The 26042-nt window shown below is 41.9% G+C and overlaps 2 protein-coding genes across 9 annotated transcripts; both read right to left on the bottom strand.

The window, feature by feature from the left end:
* Window positions 1-1102: 1102 nt before the first annotated feature.
* ehd2b (EH-domain containing 2b) lies at window positions 1103-7630 on the bottom strand. Of its 3 annotated transcripts, XM_026191711.2 has the most exons (8): window positions 7376-7627; window positions 7242-7304; window positions 5674-6139; window positions 5361-5537; window positions 4292-4407; window positions 2818-3230; window positions 2548-2712; window positions 1103-2426 (listed from the first exon to the last, which is right to left on the bottom strand). In XM_026191711.2, the coding sequence occupies exons 3-8, from the start codon at window positions 5892-5894 to the stop codon at window positions 1878-1880; spliced, it is 1641 nt and encodes a 546-aa protein (XP_026047496.1). In that variant the 5' UTR covers window positions 5895-6139; window positions 7242-7304; window positions 7376-7627; the 3' UTR covers window positions 1103-1877. The 3 variants fall into 3 exon arrangements, with proteins under 3 accessions (XP_026047496.1, XP_080144752.1, XP_026047497.1); XM_080288626.1 differs by having other exon boundaries at window positions 7242-7630; XM_026191712.2 differs by having other exon boundaries at window positions 4310-4407; window positions 7242-7630.
* Window positions 7631-8164: 534 nt separating this feature from the next.
* On the bottom strand, window positions 8165-25076 carry bicra (BRD4 interacting chromatin remodeling complex associated protein). 6 transcript variants are annotated; one of them, XM_026191705.2, is made up of 15 exons: window positions 25019-25074; window positions 19762-19807; window positions 19613-19658; window positions 18960-19025; window positions 16628-18697; window positions 16270-16437; window positions 14380-14979; window positions 13787-13979; window positions 13607-13704; window positions 13285-13419; window positions 13131-13183; window positions 12890-13038; window positions 11673-11767; window positions 11469-11574; window positions 8165-11340 (listed from the first exon to the last, which is right to left on the bottom strand). In XM_026191705.2, exons 2-15 carry the CDS (start codon window positions 19800-19802, stop codon window positions 9527-9529), a joined length of 5634 nt encoding a protein of 1877 aa, XP_026047490.2. In that variant the 5' UTR covers window positions 19803-19807; window positions 25019-25074; the 3' UTR covers window positions 8165-9526. The 6 variants fall into 6 exon arrangements, with proteins under 6 accessions (XP_026047490.2, XP_026047491.2, XP_026047492.2 ...); XM_026191706.2 differs by having other exon boundaries at window positions 11469-11571; XM_026191707.2 differs by having other exon boundaries at window positions 16279-16437.
* Window positions 25077-26042: the final 966 nt, after the last annotated feature.

Below are 26042 nucleotides of genomic sequence, written 5' to 3'. Positions count from 1 at the left end.
CCCAGTTTTGTTGAGTAAGCTTCATTGTTGGGGATCTTTGTCGTCGCTGGGGTCATCAACTGTAATTTAGGCTGCTTGCAGGGTTGCAGTGGTAGCTTGATTTGAATACCAAATATTTGAGATGGTTTATGACCCAGAATAACTATTTACATAACAGACAAGCACTGTTCAAACTGCTATTGGGATTTATTTTTTTTTACTCTCTAAGAAGGTGTTGATAGCTGTGACTTAATAATATACAAGGAGAGCATTTTTAGTCAAGAAACTGCATGTCTTTATGATGATTTAGCTGTTTTTTCCACACACATCACCTCACACTTTTTCTCTCAGATACATAGAAGAGGGTGTGGTAAACAGCAGGGCTCACTCGGGAACAGTCCAAAAGGGGAATTTTAAGTTCTTTCATAAAGGTACAATGTTTAGATCCTGAGGAAAGTTAGCAGACCCTAGGAAAGGAGATATTAATAACTCCCAGTCCAGCCCACCACATTCTTCACATGTGAGTCACTGTAAGCTGGAGAGCTGCGAGGAAAGGGCTGCATTGCCTCTGTTTCTCATTTGTGTTTCTTTCCATGGAGGAGTGGAAAAAGAAGGCGGGGAGGCCACTCCTTCTTTAGGAAAGCCTGAAACTCTTATGTGAAATACGCAGCTCTACACAGGACACATTCACGCTCATACCACATAGTTTACACCAAAACCAAACACTGTGTGCTGGGAGGCTAATGTGAATGCGAACATAGAACTAAACTGGGATGAAGGGGTACAAATAGACTGCATGTGTATGTGCAAGAGAACGAGGGGCAGAAAAAAGGCTTCAGATGGTGGGAACGACAAGGGAAAGAGCCTCGGAAAATGGTGGTATGGGGACTTGGCAGAGGAGACTGTGAGTCACTGTTTATGTGGTCTGTCACTGAGAGACCAAGTGAGCTTGATAAAACACAAAATGTTGTTGAAAAAGAGTCAAATCAAACCCCCATAGCTATTACTTCCATTTTAGGTTATTTATTTTCAGATTGTAGGCATTTTGATAACTAAGTTTAAAAACCTTTTCAAGTTGTACAAAAGTTTTTGCTTGTATGAAAGAATAACCAAAGACACTAGACACAGTCAGGTAGTTTTATTCGGTTACAATGGTTGTTAACATAAGAACAGTTGGCAGAGCTGTGTACAGTAGTCAGTAACATGGCATTCATTCAGTCTAGTTGAGAATGTAATGTTCTTTTATGCAACGCAGATCCTGATCCTGCACATACAACGTAAACAGCGACAATTTACAAAATAATGTATAAATTCAGCACAAAAATGTGACATGTAAAGCATCAGAGTGAAATGCATTCAGATTTTTAGATTTGTACATGATTGTTCTGTTACATGGAGAAGAAAATGCTGAAAACACAACAAAATAAGTTGAAAATAAATTTCTAAATGATGCTTCACTGGACTGATCACATGTGAAAAAAGGCATATTCCTACAAATAATCTCTAATATCTAGACACTGAAGGAATGTTAAAATGTCAAAAAAGGTGTTTTTTTTTTTAAGAATAAAATTGCTCTGGAGTTTTTAAAAGTACATGCAGATTTTTGCTCACTTAGACTCAGCCTTTCATTTCTGCTCAGCAAATATATATTCATCATAAAAAAGCCAACTTTGAGGAGTCAAAGGGAAGAAGCAAACAGATCCTTTGACTTATACACAATCCTTTTCTGAAAGCCCTTGTTTGTCAACTTATATTTAAATACAGCATGTTCATTGTGCAAGATTATAATCATTCTCAGAGGAAACGTTGCATACCTAACATGCAACGTTTAGATTTGGGTCTGCAGGAAAATAAGAGCAAATACAACAGTAGCATAGGTGTGACAGCCAGTAGATGGTCTATGCATCAGAGCCTTTCTGCCTACGTTTGGAGGGTGGGATCAGACGGTTGGGAAGCTCAGGGGGAAGACCATGACCCTCCAGCTTGACCTCAATTAGGTGGCTGGCCAGGGCAAATTCTTCATCATCCAACATGCCATCACGATCGACATCTGAGAGCTTCCAGATGCGACCCAGAACAGAGTTGGGCAGGCGGGAGCTCACCATCCAGTCCTTTGCCTTGGTGCCGCTTAGTTTCCCCTCGTTGGGAGCAAGGTTGTAGAAGATTTCATCATATTTGGGCTTGTCTTTGGTCACCACCCAATCTTCCTCCTCCTCACAACCCTCTCCATTTTCCTCAACAAAGGGGTCACCTTCTGAGAAAGGTCCAGCACGGGTCCCCAAGAAGGCACCACCCTGCACACCTGGTTGATCACCTGCTTCCAGCTCCTCTTGCCTCAGGAGGGGCATCAGTTTGGCAATGTCACTGGAGAGCAACTCATCCAAGGATGCCATCAGATTAGGCTTCAAGGATTTGAACTTGGTGAAATCATGAACCATCAGTTGTTCCTTTAAAAATGAGAATAATGTGTTAGTCCTTAGATTAATAGTTACATTAGAATAAACTTTCCTGTTGTAACCACAAGTTAACAGAAGTTGCTTGTAAACAAAGCCAGTGTTTCAAACAAACCTGCATCTTAGCACAGTCTGGAAAGTCTCCAGCAGAAATGTTGTGCTGAAGCTGGATCTTGGAGAAAATAACTGGTAGCTGATAGATCAGATTCTTCTTTTTATTATCCTTCCTGAAGACAGAACGCATCTCCTGCTTCAGGTGGCTGATGATGTGGGCGTGGACCTAGGATTTAGAGAAATAAAACACACAGAGTGCACCAATATGACTTTCTGAATAATCATTTAATGAAAACATGCTGAGACGTGAACAAATATGCAACTCGCTCACCCTAACCAGACGGGCTCTCTTGACCAGATCATTGAGTTTGCGTATGGCTGCATTTCGAGGAAGGTTTTGAATATCAGCAAAGAGATCCTCCTCCTCCAGCTCAAACAACTTACGGTTGTCGTTTACCAGCAATGGCTCTGCCCAGAAGGAGCCGATATAGACACGTAGAACCTCTGGAGTGCCAAATACCTTCCCCAGGGACCACATCAGGGCACCATACACTCGCATCAGCTGCTGGGTGCCCACCATGTCTGCTTTGTTTAGCACCACACGCAGTTTGTCTTCGTTGCCTTTCAGGGCACCGATGGCCTCAGAGAACTCATCGGATATCTCTAGCTTGTGAGCATCAAACAGCAGGACGATGCGGTCCACACGTTCTGCAAACCAGCGCAGTACAGCTGGGAAGTCATACCCTGTTTAAACAAAAAAGATGCAATCACTGATTCATCCGTAGACCTAAATGTGGAGTATGCATTGAACAAACAAGGGTCAGGAGAGGGAAGAAGGTCGACACAGACACAAACCCTAAAGATTATAATCTGTAAAATCCCAAAGACTGAATTTCCGGTCACAGAGGCTTCATTTTTGTGCAAGACATAATGAAAAAGAATTCTTTGACTTAATGTATGAAAGTGAAAGTCTAATAAATTAGTTAATATTTTTTCAGGCACTGGTTGATCTGTATCAACATGATTCTACTAAATCATAAGTTCATCAAAATCCCCCCAAAGAAAACACATTCCACATACTTTTTGTGGGATGGCCACATAGATAGTTTTGGTTTTTATCTTTTTTGGTTTTAAGAAAGCATCTCTAAATTTTTGATAACTGAACTGTGGTACACACAGCACAAGAACTGATAAAAAAAAAAAAAGTAGTAGCCTACTTTTAAAAGAGCATCTCAGTATCTCTGAATAATCCAGTCCATTTGTTGTTGAGTGAGAAACTGAGACTTCTCTTTTAACATCTTATTTACTTCCATCCTCTTAGGATATAGAAGCAAATCTTGCAGATGAATATTTAAAAAAATTCTAGTGATCAAACCAAAACTGTTTACATGGCTAAATACCACCAGCGGTAAGCAAGGAAATATGTTTTCATAATTTGGGTATACTGACACTTTAAACTTGTTAGTTGCTCATGCAGATTGATTGGAATAATGGTTTGCTTGGAGCATGAGTGAATATTAAATTAGAAAAAAACAAAATGGTGTGAGGTGATTGTGATAGTTAATGCTCAACAGTACATTCTTCCAGATGTGCTCGCAGAATTGACTGCACTGTTTCTGTTCCTTATTATGATTTTATGGCTGCTGTGTACTGCAGAGATGTTTTTTTTTTTATCTCTGCTGCCAAATGTCATTGCAACAGAGCATACTGGTCCCATGAGTTAGCCAGGCGTGCCAAGGAGATGAGTTTGTGAGCTGATGTTCAAGGACGTGTGTCTCTGCAGGCCCCCCATGCCCTCTCCTCACCTTTGCCTTTTCCCTCACCTCGGCTCACTCTCTGTTTGGCACCAGACAGGATCCCTGGTGTGTCAATAATGCTGATGCTCTCCAGAACCTGGTTAGGCATTTGGGCACACTGGAATCTAGCATATTCATCAGCAAACAAAGAATGACATAAGATTGTTTAAGAGTCTAAATTATGTGGAAATAGTCAATTCTTATCAAAAAAAGCCAGAGCGATCTCAGGAGCAGATTGAAAGCCACTCTGTCCACACACCCTGTCCCTCCCACTGAAGGCCATTGTGTGCAAGCAGGCCTCTTTTGCTCTGGGCTTCCTGAAGGAAAATGACCATTATTGCCAGAATCAAACAATAAGGCCTGCTAACGATGTGGGGCTTAGAACAACACCACTGCTTCCTGCAGCTTATGGGCTTAACGAGCCCACTGGTTCCTAGAACAGGAAGTCAACGCAAAAGGAGAGACGCAAATACATTCTCAAACATACCCTGCTGAGGGAGACAGGAATGCATGCTTGGAAAACTTGCACCAGAATGTCATGATGGAGCCCATTAACAGAAGCACTCTAAGTTCCTGTCACTTCTGGCCTGCGTGGCTATGCCTCTAGTACCTCACTTCACTGTAAGACGTAACTTCTTCCTTGGCTAACAACAGTGGAAAAACATCAGCTTGGGCAGTAAACATGACAGGAATAAACGTCACGTTTGTCCTACAGTTTCTCCAGTCCCTCCACAGTCTGTGACTTCTGTGTTTCTCTTTACCCTAAGAGGCTGTAGACCCCACTAACCTCAGTTTTCAACTTTAATACATTGCAGTTCCTGCCTGAGTACATGAACTTTCATCACCCTCTTGGGTGATATCGCTCTGTTTCACCATTTTTCCACAAATAAGGCAAGTGCCTCCTCCTCTGAAATTTGGCACAAGCACTTGAAATTCCAGAGCTAAAACACTCTCTGTAATCTTAATATCTCCTTCTCTGTTTTCCCTCCATGAGTTCTCTCACATGTTCTGCCTATTTCATGCTAAAATGTAACTGTCTCGCTTAACAACGCACTGTGAATAAAAGCCAGATTCTCACCTGTTGAGAAAGGTGTTTCCAAATGGATTGAGTTTGCGGAAAGGCTTGTTAGGGTCTACAATAAGGGCATTCCCTGGGATGACTGACTCCACGTCCCCATGCATGATGGCAGTGAAGCAGTCAGTGGTGGGTTCAGGACCTATCCTGCTCCCAGGAATATCCTGCTCCAGCAGATACCTGTAAATCAGACAAAAAGCTTGTAGTTTGTTTTGTTTTGTTTGTTTGTTTATATTTGCTGTCACTTAAATAAAGTAGAAATACTCAGGAGATATAACAATGGGCAAATGTATACCATAGCATTGTAGTGTCTTACTTGATGAATGTTGTTTTTCCAGTGGAGTACTGTCCAACAACTAGCACCATAGGCTTATTGTCAAAATCTGCATCCTCCAGACTAGGAGAATGGAAGTCATGGAATCCATAGTACTGCTCCAGAGGCAGCAGTTTCTCGCGGTACAGGGACTTCAGTCCCTCTGTCACAGTGTGGATCACCTCAGGCGCCTTCTTCACATTCTTTCTCCCCCAGCGTGACATATTGATTGACAAGAGGATAGAGAGCTTCTTGCAAAAATCAGTGTCAGAGTTATATCAGTTGCTTGGAGTTATATTTCCTGTGGCCAAGCCTTGGAAAAACCTTCAGGTGTTTCCTGTATTTATACGAATGCTGCTCACTTGTCCTTGAGCCCTTCTCTGCACACACTTAGAGAAACGATAGGGCTGGTGTTTAGTTTAAAGTTGGGAGTTTCTCCTTTGAGTCAACACACTGAAACCTTTAGATCCTGAAACGCAGAGAGAAAATGAGGCAGGTAGAGGTTTAATCAAACAGAAAAAAAGAGATAACTCCACATCCCAAAAGAAACCTGTGTGTGCTTGATCAAAGTCTGCCACATTCTAGAGAAACAATGTGGAATCTAAAGCAAACTTCAGCCCACCCTCAGTCTGCCAAGCATTTTCAGTGGATGCCTGGAAAAAGTTGGTGTTCATGTTGGAAAACTTGCAAACCCAGCCCTGCATCAGGATTTGCTCAGGCACAGCTCATGCCTTTACAGTGAAATGAGTAAGACATTCTTTTATCCGCTGCAGTTCCCCTAAGTGGAACATGTAATTCGTGCACAGACTGCTCATACAAGGAGACATCTCAGGAGATAGTGTTCTCATGGAAAAACAAATGTAACCCTTGAGTAATTATCTTTTTACAGCAGTCTATATAAACAGAAACCCTGGATTAAGAGTCAAAGGCATAACTCATTATAGAAAGAGACTGACATTAAGGAAGATAGGCAAGACACATGTCAACAGATGTTAGCTCATCTGTGAAGAGCTTCTCTTGCAAATCCAATTTAAACTAGGATATTAAAAAATCTCCCCCCGAGGAAAACAGTAATCACAGTCCTGACATGTCATAAGACCAGTGTGGAAAGCCCTCTTGTCAAAATGGCGAACCCTGGAGATCTAATGGAGAGGCATTAAATGTAGCCATTATATACAAAAGTTCTGCTGCGGCCAAGCTGTACGAGTAAACGTGGATTTATGGTCTCACTGTGAAAATCAAAAAGCTGGTTTAGGCTTTGGGATCCGTTTATAATGTTTAAGGATGAAGGAAAATGCCTCGTTGGTTTGCACACCGGAATTGCAACAAAATTTTGGACCTGGAACATGGAAAGTAACATTGAAATGTGCAAGAGCAGCAAGTATCAGGGGAGTGAAAAATATCAGAAGCCTATACAGAAAGTTATTTAGCTACTTTATAAATTGTTGCACTCATTATATACCAAATCAAAGCTTAGTTTTCCCTCTACTTTACAATTACAGCTACATATTTTCAGTTAAAATGCAAGCCAATCATTACTGCCACATTTAAAGTTTAAAAGGAGTATTTACCAAGTTATTATGCAGGCTTCTTCAGGGAGTTCCCTCCAGCTCTCCAATCTTGCCCTCTGGAGCCTGGAAAATATTTTGGCTTAAGGAGATGAAAACAGTCTCTTGGGGAGCTGCAGCTACATGTATGGGTGTACCTCTAACAGCAAATAGGAACCCTCAGTGGAGCGTCAACGCAGCTGAATTAGAGGATCGTTCTTCTCCTGGGTTTAATGTATTTCAGATGAGCTTCAGATCATCTGGAAAGGGTTCCCAATCTCCCAAGGCAAACACTCAGACACACAGGCGCACCACACCGAGGATTTTTTTTTTCTCTCTCTCCTTGCTTGCTTCTCTAAGTTTAATACACCTCCTCTTCCAGGGATGCCTGGCAATATGTGGGCAGCACTAACACTCTACTCAGGGCAAGGATGAACTAAGTCGTGGCTAGAGGGCGTGGACTGGAGGAGGGGGTTGCGAATAAATAATTTGGGTGGAGTTGCTTTTTAAAAAAAAAAAAAAAAAAAGACAAAATCTCCCACAGTCCTTATGCACATTTTAAATATATACAACTTCACTCTGCAATCTTTTGACTATACCTTGGAAACTCCTTGTTTTACAATAGTTGTATTTCAGTATAATCACATGCCTTAGATTTAGACATGCTAGTCCCCCACCCCCCATGTAAAAATGACTTATTCTTTCCAAATTCTGCGGATTCTCCAAGCAATGACGCATACAAACCAGCTCTATGATTTCACTTCTATGCACCACCTGCTGACTGTCTGATAGAGAACACACCCCAGTGCTGAAACCATTACCACCATCTCCTCCTCCTGACTATCATACAGTCCTCCTCGGTCAGCGTTAGTAAACGAAAGGAATGCAGCCTCGAGTGGTGGAACAGAGTTGAGGAATAAAAGAGCAGAGGACAGGACGCTGCAATATTTCATAAAAGAAGCAAGGTTTAATTTACAGTTTTACTAAATGTACATTTTCTTTTTAAAAAGTGTCATTATACACAATAAATACAATACAAAATTAATCTGTAATACTATACTTCAAATTCTCTCACGGTCTTTTTTGTACATTATTATTGTTCCTTTTTTTCAATTTCAATGCTTGTGCTGTGTTTGTGTTTGAATTGTCCACCAGGCTTATACAAAGGGGGGAAAATAAAAACAAACAAACAAACAAAAAGAAAAACAAAAACTCAAGTGAGGCAGGCATACAGTGACAGGAAGATCCAAAAGACAGAAAACACAGAAACCTTGCCTGACCCCTGCTGACTGAAATGCATAAAGTCCTAACCTGGCATCACAGGCAACAGGGGGGTAAGTGGAGGTGCAGTCTAAAAACAAGAAACTGGAAAATCATCTGACAATAGAAGCAGAAAAAAATGCATTTCTTACAAGTTCATTTACATCCTGACAGTACAACAGCATCTGAGCAGTCAATTTCAAACCAATTTTACAAACGTTCAATTTTTTCCCCTCAACATTTACTTAAAAAAAGAAAAGAAAAAAAGACATGATATCTGTTTAAAATGGAGACACACAGAGGTTGATGGTACTCACTTTTTTCAATTCAAGAGGAGTTTACCTTAAGACCAAAGCAACTGATATTTAGGGTTAATACACTACATAAAGAAGCGTGGTCTTGATAAAGAGTTGGACTGCTTCATTTTAGCATTTGTTGTTTGCATCTCTGGAGCAACACTATCTTTGCGATAAGAGAATCAAATATGGTAGGTCCGGCAGCACACTGGATGTATTATGACTGTTTACAGTACTACACTGCTGTAACCTCTTTGGCCTTTCTTCTGCAGCTCTCTTAGTGAAAAGCTGTTACCTTTTAAACTGTTTGAATAAGATGCCTGATGCTCATTACGACACTGATTAAACCAGAAGATGAACCGCTGTGGACAGAGACTGGTGCTCAGACCACATGAAAGGAATGTATGAACAAGTGAATGAGGGGGAAAAAAAGACCAAAGTGAAAAATAAAGACAGAATTAGAGAACAATAGTCACTGACAATTTCATCTTGTTACTCGAATTTGGCTGAGGGAGCACATCTGTCGAGCATGTTCAAGTCTGCAATTCACCATTTTTGACTATGTTTGTATTTCCATCATGGGGCAACTTTAGACTGTAAATGACAAAGAAATGTTTGGACAATTCAAATAAACAAACAAAGCCAACACAGCCTGGCAGAGTACTACAGTGATACTGTTTTCACAGTGCCCCTTTCCCCTGCCTCGTTAAACTGTTTCATAGTTCCCCTTGTGAGTCCGAGGCTGAGGGGCTGTTATCTACTTTGAGTCTGGGGCACCAGGCTGCCGTTGTGGCCGCGGCCACCAACCTGAGGGTGCTGGGCCAAGGAAGAGGATGAAGAAGCAGAGGAAGAGGATGGGACTGAAGGTCTGTGTGATGAGGGCGCTGAGCCCCCAGGGCGCTGACTTTGGTGTTGGTGGGGTCTGCTGTTGCCCCCTTTAATATGGTGTCCGCGGGTAGAGGGTTCCTGCTGCAGATTAAGGATGCTGTCAATGGCGCACTGCAGATGCTCATTCAGTGAGTCATCTGGAGGGCTGCCGCTGGAGAAGCTGGCGTTATCCATGTCAGGAGAGTCTGACTTGCAGCGTTTGGCAGGAAGCAAAGAGTCTCGTGTGAAGGAAGACTCTGGCGACGGGGGCCCAGGGGCATGCTGGTCCATTCTGAATGTTCCTCCTGCCTTATGTCGATTTTTTCCACTCAACCTCTTATATTTACTTACATCTGTCTCTTGGTCTGTGTGCTCTTCCCCTTTCTCCTTTGCCCCTTCTCTGTCTAGAAGCTGTGGGAGATGATGGTGTTGCGTGGTTTTGATACCACGACTAAACACATCCATTTCGTCCAGCCCCTGCACTGCACTCCCCAAACGGCCAGTTTCGTGGCTTGAATCTGTGTGAGTGAGTAAAGCCTCCCTGTCTCTCTTCTCTACTTTCACACTTGCTATCACTGTCCGCTCTGAGGGAGGATTTGAGGCCTCGTGTCTGGGGGGTGATGGTGTGGTTCTGGGGTAGGACAAATTTTCATCTCCTCCACCTGGGACACCAGGTCTGACCCGAGGACTAATGTTTTCCCGGTAAGTTTTTCGAAGGGGAAGACGGCAAGTTGTCTGTGAGGAAGTGGCAGTAGAGGCAGGGTTGTGTTTGACCCCACCTGTGTCGTGGTGATCCAAAGTCCCATTCATTTGAATGGAAGATGAGGAGGTGGATGAAGACCAAGTATGGGATGAAGAGGTGGAGGAAGATGAGGCTGAAATGGGGGGAACACTTCCTCTCAGTGATGGGTTACACTGAGAGGTTGATATTGTGACTGACAAGCCAGACGAAGTAGTGCATACAGGGGACTGAGTTCTGATAACCGTGGCCGAAGGGGTTGATAAAGGGTGAACCTTCGCTTGTGATACAGCAGCTTCAGACTGCGGCTGAGTCTGGGACATAGACTGGCTGCTCAGCTGAGGTTGAGGTGTGTGCACTGGGTCTAAGGCAGTGTTGTGGACCACCTTACTGAACCCCGTTTGATCCTGCTTGATCTTTAGCTTCAAACCAATTCTCCTGCGAGCCTCATAGGTCTTGATAGGCGGTTTGCTCGTTCGCTGTGGAAGAGCATCATCATCATCAGCCGCTTGAGAGTTTGATGTCGAGGATGAAAATGAGGATGACGATGCTGGAGTACGAACTGTAGAGATCTGGCTAGTGGGTTCAGCCACTGGCTTGACTGGTGGAGCTGGAGGAGGAGGACAGCTACTGGACCAGGACACAGATGCACTGCCTCCACCCTGCTTTATCACGAGCTTGGTAGGAGGGAAAGGGGAAAGAGAAGGGGCCGCAGAAGGAACTGAGACAGGAGAAGAAGCAGGAGCAGAAACTGGTGTGGGTGCAGGCGGAGGGTTTGGGGCAATGATTGGAACAGGGGATGGGATGGCAGCAGGAGCAGGAGCAGCAGCAACAGCAACAGCAGGCGCTGGAGCAGGGACAGCAGCAGATACCCCTCCGCTCACTGGGGTGGGTTCAGCAGATGATAATTTCTGCTGGGATGAAACACTCTCCAACATTCGCACATTTGCCACAAACTCTTCTGCAAGTAAATAAACAAATGTATAATTAAAACACACCTTCTTTATTTTTGAATACCTACAAAATTTTATTAATAATTTTTTTAATTATTTATTAATAATTTAATAACCACAGACAGTGGTAAAATACCTGGCCTCTCCTTTGCCAAAATCTTGTCCTGGTTTAATGCAACCTTCTCCTCTTGAATGAACATCCGGTCGATCATCACCATCTCTGCCGAGGGGCCCAGTCTCTGCTCATGTTCATATGCCAAACAGCATCACTTTTAAAATCAATTCAGGACAAAAACGCACTAAGAATGCTTGCAGTGAACATGCTGATTTATAAACTTACTTTTGACTCTGCAAAGAGCAGGTAACGATATTTATCCAGCATGGCCTGAGTTCTTTTCAGCAGCTGGCTGGAGACCTTCTCAAATTCATCATCCACTGTGTAAAAGAGAACCAAATTGTTGAAAATTCTCAACTATAAATCAAGCAATACATTGGTAGCTAGGGATGGGTACCGATATCCGGTGCCACGATGGCAGCGGTTCTGACATAAACGGTAGTAACCAGACCGAAAAGCAGCGCACATTTCGGTGCTTTTTTTTCTGAGATGTCATACACTTTGGATTCTAGCCAATCATTTTACGTTTCTGAGGATAGTAGGCGGGTCCAGGTACGTAAGTTCTTTTAGAGCAGAGCTACAGATTAAAAATGCCCAAGGCGAAGCGGTCAAAAGTCTGGCTGTACTTCACAGCAAAAGATGCAAACTCAGCAGCAACAAGTGCTTTAAGCTGATACTGTGATACTGTCAAAGGAGGTAACACCTCAAATCCGATGAAACACCTGGCAACGCATAGCGTTTTTTTTTTAAAGCCGAGAAATGCACCGTATTTGATAGCTTGCTGCGAGACCTCACACATCTACTGCGGGTGGGTTGCCTGTTATCGGACCCGGAGTTAGCAACATCCCCCAAAAACCCAAAGAGGAGAGTCCTGGCCCCTAGCCCTGCCAGTGTAGCAGAAATGATGACGGATGGTGATGGCAGCAGCAGCCGTTCTTCTCTGCGTGAGTAGCTTAATGTTGTTTGTGTGTAATTTACGTTGAGTAGGCTAACCACGTTATTACATTAATGCATGTAAGGTGAACTAGCAAACACCGTAGTAGTTACATGCGGCTGTCTTCTTTTTTGATGGCAGATACTCCCGTCACCCTGGCCAAAAAGGCTAAAATGACCAAAGAAAAAGTGGAAAACAGCTAAACATGAGAGGTTTTTGGACAAAGTTTGTGTTTTTTCCATTGTTTAAGCACTGCTTCCAGCCAAGAGTGATACCATATATGCCCCATACCTGCAGAAAAGGCTAACATTGTTATCTTTTTACAAAAAAACAGCTGAATATGGGAGGGTTTTGGACCAATTTTGTGTTCTCCATTCTTTAAGCACCGGTTTGAGCACCGTTTAAGCACCGGCACTGTTTCAAAAGTACCAGTTTGGTACTGGTATCGGATAAAACCTAAACGATACCCATCCCTATTGGTAGCTTTACAAAAGAGGCAATTTGTTACCTCTTTGATAATCTTGAGAAGAGTTGGCAGTTCCCTGGTAGAGATGGTAAGGCAGGAGTCTGTGCAGTGTGTCCTCAAATGAGCAGAAAGGGGCACTGTAGTTTGGGTGAAGCACTGAACCCTGATGTTTCCTTAGCTGTTCTAGCATCCTGCAGTGAAGTGTGTAAAATTAATACTGTTCACAAATATGGCTTTTAAGAATCAATTAAAAGAAGCCCTGGAAAATTACCATGGAACATACCTGGCTTCTTTACTGGGCTCTGCGCTGAAAGGCATTTTCATTATTGTTGTTGTCTGTAACAGGAACAAACAAATATAAAGTGTAAGGGTTAAAACCCTTCATACTAAAACTTAAATACCAGAGGCAGTACAAACATGTAGCAACGCTCATTTACCTGAGCTTGTATTGAAGCTGGGGGCTGTGGAGCAGGCATTTGAGTCAGACTAGCTCCCAACACCTGTATCTGCATGCCACCTTTCCCCAGAGTCACCCCTCCAACAGAGCTTATCACTCCTGGCTTTGGCTGAACCTGAGAAAGGAAAACAAGAGGGAAATTTAAAAGCAGAAAGTGACAAAACATACAAAAGGAATGTATTGGGAAAATACTATCCCTGTTAAATTTTATATTCACTGACAAAGGTGTTAGAGTAGCACAAAATAACGCCAGGCAAATACCACACATATGTTCTTACTGGGAATTGGGTTATATTACATACCTGTGCAGGCTGGGTAAGGCTGGCAGGAGTGACAGTCTGATTCACCATTGCTCCAGCTTGCCCTTGGGCTCCTGAGAATACCTGTAAGTCACTTGATGCTAGCAATAAAGAATAAAGATAATTACAAAAGGAAACACTTCAACGTCTGTTTTGCATCACTGACAATAATTAATGTCTAACCTGTAGGAGTTTTGACAAGCACTGATGTCGGCTGCAGCATTGAGGGTAGCTGAGCAGGTGTACCAGTGCTGGCTGATGATGATGCAATCACCACTTTATCAAGAGGCACATCTTGCTGGGAACTAAACTGAGTGGTGATTTGAGGCTGAGGCTGAGTAGGCTGCTTAGCTTGTAGCATGATGTTCTGCTGGACCTGGAAATACCATCAGGACAGATATATTTGTACCTACATTCAAAATATTTTGGAGCATGCTTAGGCTCCTAATTTAGTTATGCTGATATTGTACTGGTAGGTTTATTGGTAATGTTCACAATGTATTTAACCCAACTGATAACAGAAAAAAAAAATCATAAATGGAACTAAACTGAACAAAAGGAAAATAACAACTAAGTATATATACAGAAATCGCATATATTATTTTTCCACGACAATACAAACTGTACTAGTGAAAGCAACTTAGCATGCTGCTGAACCTCAGAAAAAAGAATAAGTCAAAAATACACACAGTGATTTTACAGTCAAGATCCCTAATTGTATGCTAATTACGTTACAAGTTTTCAGTAAGAAGAAATGTGTAACATTGTAATGATACCTGGTGAAGCCTTTCCAGCAGCTGTTTCTGCTTAGGTGAGGGTTGAGAGATGGCTGAAAGAGTCTGAATTTGTGCTCCTACTAACTGCAGATTATGTTGCTGATCTGATGTCAGGCCCTGGATGGGAACATGAGTTTTAACCACAGTGGTGGCACAAGCGCTGACAGGAGCTGCAGTGAACTGATGTTGTGCAGGTGGAGGCTTCGGTGACTGTGACATAGGAGGCATGTCTTGTTGGTAAGGGGCAGACTGAGAGGCCGGCTGAGGCTGAAGTTGAACTTGAATGTGTGTCTGTTGGGGTGGCGTTTGCTGTGGCTGGCCCTGTAGAGCTGGTTTGGGGGACTCTGCAATTTGGTTATGGACAATAAAGAGTGGAGGGTGAGATGAGGGTGTGCATGAGCGAGAAGGAGTTTGCGACTGTGGCTGAGGCTGAGAGGGAGGGCGTGACTGCTGTTGGTGGTGTGGTGACTGGATCTGCTGGCTCAGAGTAAGAGGAGACTGGGAAGGCTGGGGACTTTCTGCCACTGGTGGTGCTGTGGCAGGTGGACAAGGAGACATTCTATGGATCTTCAGAGGCTGCTGATGTCCACTGGAGGGTACCTGAAGAAGTGGAATCAAAATACAGTATGCTTATCTGATTCAAGGGAGCAAACAGTTTAAGGAAGAATGAAATCAGGATATTAAGCACATAAAAAAAGAAGAAAAATCACATACAAAAAGTCTATAGCGAATAAGTGTCCAGCACACAATCTGAGATTTGACACAAAGTAGGGTTGGGCGATATGGCTTTTCACGTTTTTGACATCAATATTTATTGTGATGTACTATATGTATGCATCATAATACTGAGTTTAATACTTACACCTAGGTTAAAAATCCTAATTGCAAATATCATAATACACTCACACACTTTAAAATGAAAAAAAGAAACAATCAAATAAACTAATAGATAATAATACAGATTTATCACCCAATCCCGACGTACACAAACACAAGTAAATAACGACCAAACAAACACAAAAGCAAAGTGTTAGAATTAAAAACTAATAGATTTTAAAGTAAAAGTAGTAGAAGCTCACAGATTTTATTTCTAGCATTTACACATAAGAAGAGGGCAATGATTATTTAGCGAGCCAAAAAGAAAAACTGTAGACAAAAGCAAGAAATCAAGATCTGTGGGTCTGTGGTGGTAAATTAGGAGGTGATCTGCAGACTTCAGGGACGAGGGATAGGTGAACATGTCATTTTGGTTTTGGGGGGGCTCATTACCCTGTTCACACTAGGGGACAGAGGGGTGAGAGGTGGAAGATAGTGTGGAGTGAATCAATTCATCAGTCCTTAATCAGTAATGCAGCAGATGAAGATGAGTTCATTTACTGTGACTAAGCAGTGTTAGTGAAGAGATTATTCTAGCCTTGCTGCTGTAGGCAGAAATCCAGAAAAGGCCAAAAAAGATTAGATCTCGTATATTTCAGCATGCTAAAATATATAGTCCAATTATACCATAACTTTTGCCCATTTCAGCTTTGAGTCAAGGATGTTAGAACTGATTAAGAATATCAAATGAATTAAAAAAAAGAAAAAGATATTCCTTTGAATATTGTTTGCCAGTCCTAAATTCAGAGTAGTTAGCACGCAATAGGTATGGACAACTGGAATGATCATGCCTTTGCATGTAATTAAGCAACGTAAGAAACACACAGAAGCCGCAAGCCAACAATCATATTTGTTCTTTGGAAATGCAGAGCAAGGGTGAGCGCCATAGAAGCAATGACCAATGCAGAAGAGAGGTACAGAATAGTAAGGAGAAAAGATAAGATATCCTAACATTGTTGTGGAGGCAGCAGCAGCAACAAGGGGGTGGGGCTCAACATAAAGGGGCATTTCTACCTGCTTTACCATAGGGGAAGGGCTGTGGCTCTGGCCCACCCAAGAGTCAGTTAATTGGCTGTCATGGACAGCAGGGGCCGGAGTAGTGATGCTGTTGCTGCTGACGATTACAGATGCAGGTACGCCCACAGAGGGGGTTGACTCATTCTCTGTTTGGTGGTGCTGCTCCTGATTGGAGTACATTTACCATTTCAGGATGAGGGAGGGAAGGAAGGAGGAAGGGGATTGGAGGGAAGGGGGAGTAAAATAGTAAACCAAAGAGGTCAAACCAAGATATCACTCCATGCATGTTATTCATCTTTTTAGACAATGTTAACTGAACACAAGGTAAGCAAAAGTTTTAAGTTTGAACACTGACCTGTTGAAGAAACATTTGCAGAGACTCTTGGCTCAGGATCATGCTGGGGCCCTGGTTGGTGAACAGTAACCTCCCTGGACTTTGCTGAGCCTGAGGGGGGACCAGCCCCACTGCTGTGACAGAGGAAGAGGTGGAAACTGACATGGACGGAGAGGAGGAAGATGCAGTGGTAACCGTGGACACAGTAGAAGCCGGCTGCATGGCAAGGATAGATGGCTGTGGTACAAGCTGCTGAGTGGGATGAGTAGCCTGGTCTGTGGAGCTTCCCAGCACAGTTACACACTCTCCAGGCTGTCCTTGAGCCATAGTTGCTGCTACTGTGCTGCTAGGGACTCCACCTGGCTGAGGCTGCAAGGCTGGCTGAAGGCTGACAGCGGGGCTCAGTCCTTCCACCTGGCTCAGCATGGTCAGGGGGTTCTGAATTGGCATGCCCTGTATGACTGTCTGGGCATGACCTGAGACAGTCTGGGTCTGTGTCTGATTTTGGCTCTGAGCCAATGTGACAGGCATCTGAAAGAGGGTAGGCGTGCCCATCTGGCCAGGCTGGAGCTGAATGGGTGCAGAGAGGATGTGGGCTGCCCCAGGATGGCTCTGCGACGTCAACACCTGACCCAAGTTGATATTCTGGTTTGCAGTTAAAATCTGGTTTGCAATGATTTGTCCACCAGGACCCTGGCTTGTGATGATGTGGCCCCCGGGGTGCTGGGTCAGGATCTGCCCACCTGCTTGCAGCTGTGGCAAGAGAAACTGGTGGTTCTGACCTTGCAGAACTGTCTGAGAAGGAATAACAATGCTGCTAGATTGGTTTAACAAGTGTACACTCAGGGGCTTGCCAGATGGTTGTGCTGCTTGTGGCTTGAAGAGGGTTTGCTGAAACTGAGCGCCTTGAGTTGTGGCTTGAGTACTCAGGACAACATTGGAGCCTGGCTTTCCTGTCAGGAAGGCTACATTCTGAGCAGCAGAAACTGGAAGTTGCTGCAGCCCTAGGGCCTTGTGGGCATCATTTTGCAAGACTTGGGGTGCTGGCTGTGGCTGCTGCTGTTGTTGTTTGAAGAGTTTCGGTTGGATGGCTCCCCCCTGAGGGGGTTTAGGCTGAATAGGTGGTGGTGTGCGCTGGATGATCACGTTCTGCATGATTTGGCCTTGAGGTTGTGTCTGGGATCCTATTCCTGAACTTAGAAGGGTGTTGCCAAAACCCACAAGCCCAGCAGGAGCAGTCATTGTACCACCACTGCTGCTGTTTGTGCTGCTGACACAAACAGCCGGTCCATTTAAAGCTGGGGATCCGAGAGTAGCTTTATTACTTTGGATCAGAAGTCCACCTCCTGAGCCTCCAAGCCCTGGCTGAGGACCAGCACCTGATACCTCTGGCCCAGACTGGTGCAACTGGTAACCACTCATGGCTTTAGCCAGGATTGGCTGGCCAGACTGATTGATAGTCATGACGGTAGGCTGACCCACAACCTGAATCTGTCCAATACCCAAATGTCCAGATTGACTCCCATTAGAAAGAGCCTGAAGACTTGAAATGGGTTGAAGCGTCACATTTCCTAGGCCCACTTGCTGCATAAATGGCTGAACACTGATTGCCTTGTTCATGACCTGGGATTGGAGTTGAAGGCCCTGTTGAGCAAGGACTGACCCTAGCATGTCAGTTGTGGCATTGGGGGGAGTAGCAGTGGTGCTCGTGGCTGACCCGGGAAAAATTGTTGCTGCTCCCCCAACACCAATGCCTACACCAACAGCACTGTTTCCAGCCCCAGCAAGGCTGGCATCAGGCAGTGTCTGAACCACCTGTGTAAGGCCTGGAATTCCAAAGGAGCCCAGGTCCAGCTCAGCTTCTGCCTCCTGTAAGCTTTGCTCTGTGATGTTGGCTTCAGCCAAACTTTGCTGCAAGATGTCACATGGCTCATGATTTGTCCCAATGCCATTGCTCCCACCTTCTCCACCTGGGGACCCTCCCAAGATGTCATCATCCTCCAAGAAGTCCAAGTCAACACTGACTCTAGGAAGGCCTGTTGACTCATTGGCCGACAGCTGGGCTGTAGGCTGGACCTCTGGAACGTGGCCCTTCAAGGAACGGAGGAAAACGAAGAGGAAATAAGTGAAATCAGGTAACACGTAAATTTTTATCACTAGATATGATGGTAAGGGGTGGAAATGAACAAAGTAATGCAAATATAAAAACCCCACAAAAATATCTTGTCAGAATGCAGCAAAACAAAGCCTGTCAAGTGTAGATTTGTTAGTAGATGGGAGAGGAGTAATAGGTGAAGCATGCGACATATATAAATAGAAAACAGAAGGAAGAGCATTGGGGGATTTTACTCACCCCAGTGGCAGAGAAGAATGAGCTGGAGGGGTCACTTGAACCATCCAAAAGGTCGTCAGTGTCCAACTACAGACACACCCACAAAGGATAGGAAAGATGGAAACCAAAGGCACCCAAACCAGCAGGCAAAAGTCACCAGGACAGATAAATATACAAACCATCAGCCAGGGGAAGGGCAAGGAAAGGACAGAATACAGTCCAGGAAACCCAGATTGTAAAAGAACCAGTAAAAGGATAAGTGACAAAAATGCAAAATGATAGGTGTAATACAGAGTTGGGAAGCGTTAGTATTATCGTTTCTCATTTTGTGAATATGCCAAATAAAAAGGGAAGGGAGGCTGGAACTACAAATAGTGCAAATCAAAAGCAAAGAAAACCATTAAGCAGATACAGCAATAAGAAAATTACATGAAAGCAGTGAGGGAAGCAGGTTTCAGAGTGCATTAACGTGTAATCTAAAGTGACTTAAGTACAGAGTCACACTTCACTAACTGATGCCAGCACTAACAAAAATATGCATAATTATGACTCCTCATCACATCAATTACAAACTCACTTTTTGTAAATAGAATTCATAAACTTAAAAAAAAAAAGGAGACATCTTTCTTTCTTTTCTTTTTAAAAAAAAAAAACCCTCCCCCACTCATACTCACATGGGTCTCAGATCCATGAAGAAAGTCATTGAGAGCTTCTGGGTCACTGCAAGAGAAAACAAAGTGAATCTTCACAGTACAAGGGAAGAAATGGCTGACCAGTTTGTGATGAGATTTAGCCGATTTTCATCGAGTCATCATTAACTTACCAAATTACATCTAGAAGGCACCTGCCGTCTTCATCATCCATGACAACTGTTAAAGATGAGAAATTGTTTTTATGACAACTTGATTTATTTCATTGTCAGTGCACGCTTTAATTATTATTATTATTTTGATAGGGCAGTAGGGAGCAATGCAAAAGAACAGTGAGAGTGAGGGGAATGATACACAAGAAATGTCCAGAGTGGACTCGAACCCAGCCATTTTTGTCTCCATGTTTACTAGGGCTGCCACGATTAGTCGACTAGTCACGATTATGTCGACTATTAAAATCGTCGACGACTAATTTAATAGTCGACGCATCGTTTGAAGCTTTGTAAGATCACAAAGGACGCAGGAATGAGTAGTAGGATTTAAGAGTGTAAGAGTGGCCAGTGCGATCCTCTATGCTGTTGCATGCTGGGGGAGCAGGCTGAGGGTCGCAGATGCCAACAGACTTAATAAACTGATCCGTAAGGCCAGCAATGTTGTGGGGATGGAGCTGGACTCCCTCAAGGTGGTGTCGGAGAGGCGGATGCTGTCCAAGATAAAGACAATGCTGGATAACACCTCCCACCCACTCCATGACATGTTGGTCAGTCACAGGAGCTCGTTCAGTGAGAGACTGAGATTACCGAAAAGCACCACTGAACGACACAGGAAATCATTCCTGCCTGTGGCCATCTCCCTGTACAACGCATCCACTTAACACACTGTTTACTGCTACAACTACACATGTTTCTTTTCCAAATATTTATTTATAAGTGACTTATGTATGTATGTATGTATATATATGTATATATTGTACTATTCTTAGTTAGCGTATTGTCTGTCTTGTCTTAATGTTGGTTTAAAATGGAGCACTGTAACAAAAAATAATTTCCCCCAGGGATCAATAAAGTATTCTGATTCTGATTCTGAAATAACGGACTGAAACAGAAGATGGCAGCACTGCATGTACAAGGATGCCAGCTGCCGTTAAACCCCGAAGAAGAAGAAGCTGTGTCCCAGAATTCATAGCGCAGCCCAGCGCAGTTGTCAACAATGGCGGCAGCTAGTTAGTTTTAACTTTACTCTTATTATTCTTTCTGGGTCACAAAATAAACGTTTAACATATTTTCAGGCGAGAATGTAGCTGTGTAAACCTCAAATATCTGCTCAGTTTATCAAGACACCACATATTTTCAAAAGCGCTCCGACGTTTTCGGAGACGTCTGTTACCCACTAGCTCGTCAGCTAGGCGGGGGCAAGGCTAACTAGAGCCGTGAGAACACCGGACTCCCGGCAAATCGTTTTCAAACCCACCGCCGTCTTTTGCTAGTCAGGTTAAACATATATATAAGTCACTTAGATAACTTAAAAATGTTATTGTTTGGCTTTCTTTAGTATTTTATTTGTTCCTGAGTAAATCGGTTTGGCTGAGATTAAAGTTATAGTTTTTGCACAGCTAAAACTGTCAAGCAGACAGCTGATTATCAGAAGTGTGAGATGCTGGAGAATATACTCTGGTGTCCTGTTATATTTTAGAAAGCAAGGAGTTTATTAAACTTCACCGAAACAATCTGCAAATTTCATTAAAAATTAATAAACTACCATCTTGTCTTTATTTTTAGTTAGCACAAACACTTCAAGCTGTAAGCTAATGATAGTTATATAAGACCAGATGCTGCTGGTGCAATAAGCTGTACGCTGTACGTCCAATGGATGATGATCTGATTAGTCGACTAATCGCAAAAATAATCGGTGACTAGTCGACTATCAAAATAATCGTTTGTGGCAGCCCTAATGTTTACACAGAAGCTGATTTATGGCTTGCCACACTTGATAGTGAACTACAGAACAGTGATGTTTTTCAAGTCCTATGCTTCTTCAGCATGACAGGAATTAATTTCATATGATTATTTAATATTACTAATCCTTTGAAGTAACAAATTTTTGTTAATTTTTTTTGTAAAGCACTGCAAAGTAGCAATAAAACATATTTTCAGCACTGCTTGTCATCATGAGAAAACGTCAAAATTATTCTATTGGTGCAAATATCATAATCACTATTACTTTGTTCCTAATTAACTTAAAAAAATAATGAAATAATATATTTGTTGCTCCCCGTTGGACTCCTGGTTATCAGTCGGTTTCCAAACAGATTAATTTGTTTTGCTTGTTAACCAAATTTAAACTGTCACAGCATCTGGGGGCGTGACTTGGGGTTTTTAGTGAGAGGCAAATAAACACCACTGTAAAGAAAACAAGTACACTGGATTAAAAAACGAAAGGCAAAATTAGCGTACTGCTGCAAAAAGAAACTAAAGAAAAAAAGAAAGCAAAAATATTTCTGTTACCTCATTTATCTTGTTTTCATAACTGTTGGAAGTCATAATTGTAATTGAACATAGATTTGAGTTAGCTGCTCACTCCTTAGAAGAACTACAAAAAGAAACCACAGATCTTAATATTATGTTCTCAGATCGTTAGTTTAGACAAAGAGGGGGTTCAAACTATATTCAGTTAATGAGCCACATACAACTGAATTTGATCTCTAGTGAGCCACACCAGTAAAACAATTTCACAATAAGATACGTTCCTTTTAATTTATTAGAGTACAACTAAACATTTAACATTTAATTACCTATCGATGTGCAACACTGATGAAGAACAGCCTATACTAGCTTACAGTATCTCTCTAAAAGCACAAAACCTTCTAATTCTGTTTTTAAACTGAACTAATGTATTATTTTACTCTTTATGACTAAAAATTTGTCAAGATACAGAAATACTTTCAATTCCAACATAGTTTAGGGTATGGATTAAGCTGTAATGTAAAAATGTCATAACTCTACCAGGTCTAGAAATGCATTTTATTGAAAAATCACAAGCATTAAAAATCTAAACATTTTTCTTGCTTCCAAAGCTATCCAGTAAGCTGGACTAACCATCATGGTCATTTGGCATCCAAAAAGACTAAGTTATATTTAAACACTCAGTTCAGTTCATTTTTATTTCAAACATATACATTCACCAACATTTCATAAAATCTTTCCATGTAGTTGTTTGAAAAGTAGGCAGAAGTATATACTTATTTAGCCCTACCCCCTCAGGTTTACATCATCATCATCTAAATTTGAACAACAAAAAACGTATACAATGCCTTCAACTTAGAACATAACATCACAAAAATATATTTTCTCATGTTCAACTAAAACTATATTTAGATTTGCTAATTTGCAGAAGAAAATAAACATCAGTTTAACTGCTGTCTTGGGTTAATTGCATTTTCTTCATTCTTATACTTATTTAAAATTTCTTTTTTGAGTTTTATTTTAAACTGGTTTATATCACTACTGACCTTTATTTCTTCTTTTAATTCATTCCAGAATTTAACTCCCGCTATTGAAATAGACATCCTTTTCAATGTTGTTCTTACTCTTTGTAATTTTAAATTCCACTTCCCTCTAAAATTGTACCTCCCTTCTCTTTCTAAGAACCATTTACTTATTTCGATTGGGAGCATCCCTTTCCTTGCCTTATATATTATTTGCACTGTTTTAAACTTCACCAGATCCTGGAATTTTATAGTTTGCGTCTTAATGAAGAGTGCGTTTGTGTGAGCCCTATACCCCTCCTGATTTATTAGTCTAATAGCCCTTTTCTGCATTATGATTATAGTCTGAATATTACTTTTATATGTATTGCCCCAAACCTCTACACAATAACTCATGTATGGTAATTGTAAAGCACAATATAACATATACAATGTTTTCCTATCCAGAAATTGTTTTACTTTCCCCAAGACAGCAATGCCCCGTGCTAACTTTCCCCTCACATAAGTGATATGTGATTTCCAACAGGCCTTATGATCAATGATCACACCAAGAAATTTTATGGTATTAACCCATTCTAGATATACATTATCAACACAAATTTCAATGTTAATGTTTTTCTTATAGTTTCCGAATAACATAAACTCACTCTAATTACTCTTAGGTAGTATGGGCTACATAGTTAGTTAATAACAATATTAATAAACATTTATGAAGTCCATCACATTAATTTCAAAGTCCTTGATTTTCCCCTGTGTGTTTTTAAAATTCAAATTATGAGTAATGACTCATTAAATCATTACATCACCTATCACTGTCAGATATTTCGGTGTCTTGTTAGGATAAAGCAAGCATGACGTGATAAATAAAATATGAGGTCCTTAAATTATAAAATAATAATAAAGTTTACAGTTAAATACAGAAACTGATTTTCAAAAAATTCAACGTCTTTTAACACCTACACTTATCAACAACAGAAATCCCCATGTGGTAACGAACCCATCGAGAGACCAAGCAGAACTCATATTTGTTAAAATCCGAAAAAACAGCGGATGGCAATAGACAACAAACTGAAAACGCGCGGTTTTCGCTCCGCCTGCAAAGATTTCGAGAACGGGCTCTCGCCTCCCGCTGAATTTACCACAACTCAAAACACCAGCTGTGCCTTTCGTTTCCAACAACACGAAAACACCATCTCAAATCAGCTTCCACGAGTTTACCGAGACCTATAAAGCGACCGTACACCCAGTTGCCGCTCTGAAGCAGCAGCAGATCGTAGCCATTGCTCGGTTAGAGCGCAGCTAGTACGCAGGATATGAATGGAGTCACTGCAAGAGGCTTGCTACATGCTAGCTAGTGTTTTCAAAGAGCTTTGCATGTATATTTCGCTTATTACTCACAACACGGAGTATTTCGTAGCCACACTGCTGACTTAAAACACTAATTTAACAAAACGTTTAATTTTAAACCACTGTTTTGCCTCTATTTTCAGTCATTTTAACGCATCTGGGTTGACTTTCGTTAGCCTAGCTAGCTAACCAGCTAAGCCAACAAGCTATCAACAATATTGAGACGTACAGCTAGCTTGAGGCTTTGACATTCAAAACAAACCAGCGAGTGACACAATTTTAACACCCCTAGTGCACAACGATGCCTCGATTTGACAAAGACAAGGCAGTATTGTCTGATTTGAAGCGTAAACGCAATTGCGTAGCTAGCTATCTCTCCTTGTAAGCAAAATATGAGTTAATGTTGGAATACTCTTGGATGAGGGGGGTATGCTTGGGAATTCGGTGGAAAATGAGCATGTTCGCCGGTTCGTGCGGCAGCGTGGCGCTTCGATTGCGGTAGCTGTGCAGTTCGTGGCTCGCGTGCAGTTCGCGAATATTGCAGCTTTGTAACAGTTTTTTGGATTAATAGAGAAATTGCTACATTGTAACAAACTCACCCGAGACGATAGAGGTGCAGGCAGCGCGGGGTCTCCAGGACAGCCTCGCACGGGCTGCTGTACAGGACCCAACTACAAGGCAGGAAACAGGAGACTTCCGGTTTGCCTGATTGAAATCTTATCCTCCTGCGTATACCGTGGCAGAACTTTTCTTTCGACGTGCTTGGCAAAGTTTTTTCGTACAATTAAACACATTTCTCAGTAAATTTGTGGGGCTGTTTTTGTTTGTAAAGCTGAAGTCTGAAATTTAGGAAAAAGGACTGGAGATTTGCAGCTGATATCGCGCGAAAAGCTAACCCTTGATGTTTAAAAACGAAGTAAATAGCACATACCTGGAAACGTCTGGGCCTGATAAGGCACATCCCTGATACAGTTGCAGTGCACTACTAAAAATTACTAATCTGTGCATCCTTTAATATAAAGTAACTGAAGTTATGCACTACTTTTAACTACTAATTATTTGTGTCCTATAAAACTTAGTCTTGTAACTCCCTTATTCTAATGTTCCTCCATTTAGGTATTTGTGGGTAAGTATAATTGGATTATAATTTCAAATAAAATACATTAAAATTACATTTTTGCTACAGGGGGATTACACCCTTAGTCACGGATTATGCTATAAAGTGTTTATCAGTCAAAGTAGCCTAGTACAGCTCACAAAGCAAGCAGAAATAGTGTACCAGTTTACACAGCAAATCTGATATGAATTATTTGTCTGATAATCAATATCCATATATACATATAGGATACTGCAGTTATACTGAAAAGCGATAGGCCATATTGGACCATGTTAACTTTCCAAAAAATGTTTAGTGTTCTGCCAACACCTGCTGAATGTTACAAACATAATCAGGTTTGCTCACCTGGACAATGTGGTGACCCTGAAGTATGCTGTTCAGCATTATAATGTGCAAACGTTTCTATATGGTCCATATCAATAATATTGTTTGAGCACTGCTAAACAGAGCCAAAAATAATTTCAAAAACACAAAAAGACACAAATCACATGAGTAATTATGTCAGG

This window comes from Astatotilapia calliptera, chromosome 14, assembly GCF_964374335.1.
Source record: "Astatotilapia calliptera chromosome 14, fAstCal68.1, whole genome shotgun sequence".
Classification (NCBI taxonomy): domain Eukaryota; kingdom Metazoa; phylum Chordata; class Actinopteri; order Cichliformes; family Cichlidae; genus Astatotilapia; species Astatotilapia calliptera.
The sequence above is the reverse complement of the archived record's forward strand: the minus strand, read 5'-3'. Positions and strand labels throughout refer to the sequence as shown.

Coding starts and splice junctions, on each gene's coding strand:
- ehd2b (XM_080288626.1), bottom strand. CDS start 5,894: ATGTCACGCTGGGGGAGAAAGAATGTGAAGAAGGCGCCTGAGGTGATC. Junction 4,408..5,360: donor GGAAACACCTTTCTCAACAG/GTGAGAATCTGG, acceptor TGAATATGCTAG/ATTCCAGTGTGCCCAAATGC. Junction 3,231..4,291: donor AGGTGAGGGAAAAGGCAAAG/GTGAGGAGAGGG, acceptor TTGTTTAAACAG/GGTATGACTTCCCAGCTGTA.
- bicra (XM_026191705.2), bottom strand. CDS start 19,802: ATGGATGATGAAGACGGCAGGTGCCTTCTAGATGTAATTTG. Junction 13,980..14,379: donor TGCTGGAAAGGCTTCACCAG/GTATCATTACAA, acceptor TGGTATTTCCAG/GTCCAGCAGAACATCATGCT. Junction 11,575..11,672: donor TGCTCTTTGCAGAGTCAAAA/GTAAGTTTATAA, acceptor TATGAACATGAG/CAGAGACTGGGCCCCTCGGC.